Consider the following 7,603-nt stretch of genomic DNA (forward strand, 5'->3'; position numbering starts at 1 on the left):
GTTATTTTTTTGTTTGTTGGAATCTAATTTGGAGAGACAATAGATACGTGTAAACGCATCAAGCAAAGGTTTGCCAGAGCTTCACATATTGGAATGATAGAGTAGAGAAGCGCAGGCTATTATCACTAATAAGGAAGCCAGAGCGAATGCTAGCGTTGACCATTTCTGCCTATTGCCTCCACACTTCATGCTCTGAATACCGATGACACCTTAACTCTCTAGATACTCAGCAGTGCATGCTTCTGCATGCTTCTCTCTCGCTCTCTCTCCCTTTCTCTGTCTCCATCTCTCTCACTGCCTCTCGCTCACTGTAAAACGCTAAACGTTTTTCTCTCGCACTCTCTCTTTGCGGATTTCGGAGGGAGGTGGAATGCCTTATCCAGAAGGCGAGGAGAGGAGGGGAGAACATGATTGCCTTCTTTGATCCCCCACAGCATGCCCCCACTCTCTCTCTCGTTCTCTCTCGTCCTCTCTCTCTCTCTCTCTCTTCCAATACTCTTTTTTCTATCTGTCACTGTCTCTATTATGTCTCTCTCTGCCTATGTCTCTCTCCCATACTCTCCCTCTTTCTCACTCTCTCTATGATCTCTCTCTCTCTCTCTCTCTCTCTCTCTCTCTCTCTCTCTCTCTCTCTCTCTCTCTCTCTCTCTCTCTCTCTCTCTCTCTCTCTCTCTGTCTCTCTGTCTCTCTCTCTCTCTCTCTCTGTCTATCTCTTGCTGTCAGCAGCGCAGTGTCCCCGATTGTGGCGCATCGCACCCTCTGATGTTCTGAGTGCTGCAGCAGCAGCATACCGGCTCTGCTCTTCCCTTCCACCGTTGGCTGGCTGGGTGGGTGCAGCCAGCATACAAATTCTGCAGGCAATTACGACCCACACAGACACGCAGCTCGCTCCATGTGATGGGAGAAGCCCATGCGAATGGGGCGAGCAAGTAAGCAAGCAAGCGGACACGAGCCCAGACTGCAGCTCTGTGTCTGTCCGTGTGTGTGTGTGTGTGTGTGTGTGTGTGTGTGTGTGTGTGTGTGTGTGTGTGTGTGTGTGTGTGTGTGTGTGTGTGTCCGTGTGTGTGTCCGTGTGTGTGTGTGTGTGTGTGTGTGTGTGTGTGTGTGTGTGTGTGTGTGTGTGTGGTAAATTTGGTCACAATAACCGTCAGCTTAAATTTTATACCGTGACACCCCTGTGTGTGTGTGTGTGTGTGTGTGTGTGTGTGTGTGTGTGTGTGTGTGTGTGTGTGTGTGTGTGTGTGTGTGTGTGTGTGTGTGTGTGTGTGTGTGTTGATGTCTGTGCAGCGCGAAGCAGTACCAACATCACAGGAGAAGGGAAGGAGTGGAGGAGGGGGGTGGGGAGGGGGAGGGGGAGGGGGAGGGAGGAATGGCAAATGAACACGGGGAGAGAGGGCGGCGCTAGGACCCTGGAGAGCCCTGTCGGGCGTGTGAGGCAGGCAGGCAGGCAGGCAGGCAGGCAGGGAGAGAGGCAGGGAGGGAAGGGTGTACTCCACTCCACTCCACTCCACACCATGAGTCAGGCGTGTTGTGTAACAGGGAGAGAGCAAGGCTCCAGTGCGCTGCCGGCCACCACTGACCAGGGAGAGCGCGCACGCACACACACATCACACACACACACACACACACACACACACACACACACACACACACACACACACACACACACACACACACACACACACACACACACACACACACACACACAAGGGCGCGCACACAAACGGGCGAACACACACTTGTCCTTCTACTCCTCCTCCCCCACACACGCACAAACAGATGCACAGATAGATACAGATTCATGCACTCACACACACACACACATACTCACACACTCACACGCGCACGCGCACGCAGACGCACACGCACACACACACAGGCACACACAATAAGATACTCAGAAATGGAAAAAACTGCAGGGACTCAAGCAAAATCAAGGAGACAGAAAGAGCAGCGAAATACACAGACTGTTCTTCTTTCTCTCTCCAAAAACTCCATGACATAGCAACAGCACAGCACATGCACACAGCTAACCACAGAATCTCTCTCTCACACACAAACACACACACACACACACACACACACACACACACACACACACACACACACACACACACACACACACACACACACACACACACACACACACACACACACACACACACATGCACTGTTGTACACACACACTCTGTACACACACATATGTATTACGTACACACATACGTACACACACAAGCACACACACACACACACACACACAGGCTACACACACTAGAGATCTAGTGCAGTGAAACTGCATACTAACATGGTTTCTGTCACTATGTCTCTTCTACACGCATGAAGGAAGCCAGTCTTGTCAGCTGTCCATATGACACATCACACGAGACACTCCTCCATCACAAACGCGTGCCGCCATGTCATTCAGCCTTACTTCTCACAGAAATAGCACGGCAACTGATCTGCCATACTGAGGCATGAGCGCGCCACGGCCAACAGATGACATTCCACCAGGATGGCAAGTGACATGGGATGGGATCTGCTGAAACGTGGGAGGTCCACTGGGGAAAAACATGGCACGGTCACACGATTCATTTTTAAAAAATGTATTTTTAATGGGCTTTTTCACCTCCATTACAGACAGGACAGTGAAGAGCGACAGGAAGCGAATGTGTAGAGAGACGGGGTAGGGATGGCAAATGACCCAGGCCGGACCCGAACCCTGGGTGCAACCCTTGGGCATGCAAGCCCAAATGTGGGGGGGCTTAGCACGCTGCGCCACAGTGCCCCCCAGGAAAGTATAGAATTCATAAATTATATTTGTCTCTCTTTCAACAATGATTTATTTTCTTCAGAAAATAAGTACAATTTCAATGATGCAATGTAAACAATGATTATTTAAATTGGATTGGATTAGTTTTAGAACTGATTATAGGACGGAAGAACTTTGGAAAAACCTCTGACATTATGCTTGTTTATTTACAGAAATGCTTTAAAAAAAAAGGTAATCGAAATTCAATGCAGCTACCGGTAGGTGGGTTGACTTGCAAAAAACAAGATATTGTGTGTGTCCATGGTTGTTTTCCCTAGCTGGACTGGTTCCCTCATTCGTCATCCTATTATCCACTTAGAGAGGCATGCAGGGTGCGTTGGGGTGCTGTGTGGCGGTGATAAAAGGCTGAGGGTGGCCACTGTCCTCTTGCTGGGCTGCTCTGGGCCTGGACAAATGACATTCACGTAGACCTTCACTTCCTGGGAGAGTAGGTTATCTTGTCAGCAGACTATTTACTTGCACAGACACTAGCGGTTGTTGCTTCAATACCAGAAGCGGACTGGAGGAAACACTCTGTTAGAACAGAAGGAGGCACTTTACACTGTATTTTATGGCTTTTAGTTTTTAGTTTTTACCTCAGAGTATGTTATTAGCTTCTAAAAGGAGGATAAATCACCGAACACTGGTCTTCTTTGCTGGCAGTTTATTAGGTGAGCAACGTGTTTCGCTGTTCCTTCATCAGGTTCACTCTGACATGTCACCCATAGGTGATAAGGGTGATTATCTGGTCACATGACCTGTTATTACCTCTGTGACACCAAAATGGTAATGACCACGTCTTCATATGTTACTTAAGACTCTAATGTCATAGCAATGACATAATAATGTAATGTTGGTAAGATGTAGTTACACCTTTCCAGCAAAACAATGAGCCGGCAATCCCATCTACATGAAAGGGCTACGCTGAAGTAGAAGGTCGGCACAGTAGAAATGCACAATAGTAAAAGCATTACGCAATAGAGAGGTGTATATGGATGTATTCCTCTATTCAAGTCTTTTTTTCTTCACTCCTTCTGTGACACTGATGGATGGCATCAAGAATGATTCAGCACTAACGAAATTACTTTGCAGGCAAGAGGGAGAGAGAGGTAAATTAAATCTCACTTTGCTTGTACAGTGGTTTGATGCCTGTTGTCGTTAGCTCTTTAATATAAGTACATCACAACACCCTCTGCAATATTCCTTGTAATGTTGCATGTTCAGACTTGTGTTTAACTGTATTTCATTATTACATAATGGGAGTGTTAAAAGACATGCAACTGCAACCACTTTTACAAATGCCTGGAACGACTGGTTCTCTTAGCCAGCATACCACTGTTGGGTTTTAACAGACATGTACAGTATTTATAACAGAATATATATACTGTATATTATTTGATTCAAAATTATATATTTCGTTACCTAATTAATTCTATATATCATTCACCTTAAATTTGTAATCATCTGTAAATGCAAATCCATTTTGAGAGATGTGTTCTGCATGTCTGTGTGTCTGGGTCAGACACTTACTCAGTATGATTTTTTGGGTTAACAGGCACATGTCCTTTTCAGTACTGGGCGGCACAAAGCCCTTCTGTATGTAACGTTGCTTATAATGTAGCATGTTCAAGCTGTAACTGTATTTAAATGTTCAAAGTACTTAATTATGTTATATGCCTGATAAATGAAGTTTATAATGCTGGTTCATAATGTTGCTAATACGTTAAATTTAGCTGCTGTGAGTGTGTGTTTCTGGCTGACTCACCCAGCATTCCTTTGTTGGGTTCGGACAGGCACATGTCCTTCTCGGCGCTGGGCAGCACGAAGCCCACCACGAAGATCTCCACGCCGTCGGCCATGAGCGCCAGGCCCAGCACGAAGTAGAGCGTCCACTGGAAGCGCCCGTGGCCGCACTCCTGCAGGATGGTCTCGTACTGCTGCGCCAGCTCCTCCTGGTCCTTGCGTCGCTCCGCCTCGTACGCCGTCAAGTCCCGGAACTGGGCCTGGGCCTGCTGCTGCCCCATGGCCTGGCCGTCGGCGGATTTGCCCGTGGAGTCGGCGCGCGGGATGCCCTGGTACTCGCCCTCGTAGATCTCGTCGTCCTCGTCATGGCCCTCAGTGGAGTCGCTGTGGCCCTCCTCATCGTTGGCGCGGCTGTTGCTGCGGTAGTAGGAGCCGTCCTGCTGCTGCACGGGGTACTCGTCATCGTCGTCCTCCTCCTCGAAGCGCGTGTACGAGCGCTTTGTGTACTCGTCGGCCATCTTGTCCACGTTCCGGCCCACCTTCTTGCCGGCCTGCCGCTTCACCTCCTTGGCAATGTCCTTGGCGCCTTTTATGAAGGCCGTCCGGTCTCTGTAGCCCTCCTCCATGTTGACGTGTTGTGTGTGCGGGTGTGGGTGTGTATAAGGGGATAGGAGCTCTAGATTTCACTCTAAGTGTGGGTGTGGGTGTGTGTGTGGGTGTATAGGATCTGTGTGGTGTAGTTAGAGGGGACCTGGTGTCAAGAGTGAGCCGTTGGCATGTAGTACAAGCACACACTACTGTGTTAGAGCTTCAGCACCATGGACAGCGGCTCTCTGCTTCTCTGCTCACTCCACACCTGCTGAAATGCAGAGTCTGTGAAAGGAGAAAGGGACAAAGGGAAAGGATATATGTTGAGCTACCGAAGACTACGAGCTGAATACATTACATTACATTTACATTTGTCATTGAGCTGATGCAATGTATTTCATTAGGGACAGTGAAGTACAGTTCCTCTGAACCAATGAAGGGTTTGATGTCTTGTTCAAAGGCACCTTAGCCATGGATGAGAGTGCAGGAGCATAATCATGGACGAGGGGGTACAACATAAATGCTCCTAGCAGGTCTGGAGTAGCACAGTTGCCCATCACAGTTGCCCATTTGTATGCTAACACAATATCATTCATGAAAGGAAAATAAATCTATGCAATCAGCTAATGGCTGTTTGTCGATATACTTTGTAAAATTGTGCATATCAGAGGGAGCTTAGCTTGCATCCCTTCTGTTCTAACTAGCAGGAACAAACAGACTTAATGATGCTGTGAGAGTCTATTGTGCTCAGGTAAGTCCATAGCATAATACGAGGTAAATGAGGTGAGTGCAGTCAGTTGGAAAATGGCTGCCAGCAGTTTGGCTTGCCACTTGTATTTAGGGTGGCGCAGCGGGCACAGAGGCCTCTGTTGAAGTACAGGGAGCCACAGGTCTCCACAGGTGGCCAGGCAATCTCTCCCGCCTGCCAACCCGAATTAAAAAACCTTCAAGAGGACACGGACAACAACAACGGAGATACCGCCCACCCCCCTTTGGTAATTGGCCGTGCAATGAAATGTCTTTGCGGCGGAATCCTTCAGACATTACGGCCCTGACATCTGGAATGAAATAATGGCATTAGCGACGATTCCAATAATGGCATTAATAACACATTGCATAATTAAGCAGCATCAATAATATCGTGGAGGCGGAAAACTTAATGTGTGCTGACGGTTTGAAATATTATTCCCTCTCTCTCACTCCCTTCCTTCCACCCTTCCTCTCCCGATGAGTCTCTTTTGCAGCATCCAAGAAGAACAGAGAGCCATTTTACCTTCCTTTTGTAAACAGAACACGGACAATCACTCGCTTGCTCTCTCGTCCCTCCTCTCCCTTTCACCCCATCCCCTTTCCCTATCTACCGCCCCCCTCTCCCCCTTCCCAGGGTTACAGGATAATTGCTTTTCAGAGGCGGCTGCTTTCTCGTATTTTCTCTGAAAGCGCTTCGTCATTGCCCACCCCACCCCATGACGGTATACTGTATCGTCGTGTCTTCACCTCTAGCTTGAATCCAATCTCCGTGATGGCACTTGAGAAACCATCAACGCCTTCAAGTAAATAACTTACACGGGGATGCTCTTCGCTGCAGTAGTACACACCATTACATGGTGGCATCACGCCCATGCATGCATGAGCTGTCACTGGCTTCATTCCAGTCACGTCACCCAGCAGAGTGTAAGAACACTCATTCGCTGACCCACCTCAATAGCACTGAGACAGATGCTGCCTGCAAAGCCAGACAATACACAGTACAGAAGGCAATGGTAATTCAACACCTAGAGAGTCCTATGGTGCCTAATACACTCTAGACCAGTGTTTCCCAACCAGGGGTACGTGTACCACAAGGGGTACGCGAGCACACACCAGGGGGTACGCGGAAAGATATAATAATAGCAAATATATTGAGTGTAGTCACATTGGGATAGAGGAATAGAGCATGAATGAGGGTGAGGGGGTACTCATCATATGACAAAATGGCTTAGGGGGTACGCAAGACAAAAAAGGTTGGGAAACACTGCTCTAGAAGATGTTGAATCGACTCTGAGTTTTGAATCAACACTCCCTTTTTACAGTGTACAATAGGACAATCAGCAAGGGTGAAAAACAAGTGATGTGTCTTGTGTTACCAATAATAAAAAGATGATAATACTGATATTATCATGATAACAATGACAATGATGTTACATGTTATCATATATACTTCCAATCTTAAAGCCAGCACCTTCCATGTCTGTACTGAAGCGATTGTTTTCAACTTCATTGTGAGTCTGTATAATAGTGATGAATTCAGGCAAATTGGCCCACTTTTTCTGCATATAAGTGAATGGCCCAACGAGGCTGAATTTAGCTGAATTCACCATAAATTACAAATCTAAATACTGACAATGAATGGCATTCAATTCAATTCTATTATTTTCTATTCAACCTCAAATGCATGACCTTAATGATGTTATTGACTGTTGA

The 7,603-nt window shown here is 47.3% G+C and overlaps 1 protein-coding gene across 1 annotated transcript in view; it reads right to left on the reverse strand.

Annotated features, from left to right (window-relative positions):
• The window catches only part of sv2a (synaptic vesicle glycoprotein 2A), a 30,768-nt gene extending 25,584 nt beyond the window's left edge, over positions 1-5,184 (reverse strand). Inside the window, exon 1 of the mRNA XM_063198227.1 lies at positions 4,575-5,184. Within this exon, the coding sequence (XP_063054297.1) occupies positions 4,575-5,178 (604 nt within the window). The 5' untranslated portion in view covers positions 5,179-5,184. The remainder of the gene's footprint in view (positions 1-4,574) is intronic.
• Between the last annotated feature and the right edge of the window lie 2,419 nt (positions 5,185-7,603).

Source organism: Engraulis encrasicolus, chromosome 5 (genome assembly GCF_034702125.1).
Source record: "Engraulis encrasicolus isolate BLACKSEA-1 chromosome 5, IST_EnEncr_1.0, whole genome shotgun sequence".
NCBI classification, from domain to species: Eukaryota; Metazoa; Chordata; class Actinopteri; order Clupeiformes; family Engraulidae; genus Engraulis; species Engraulis encrasicolus.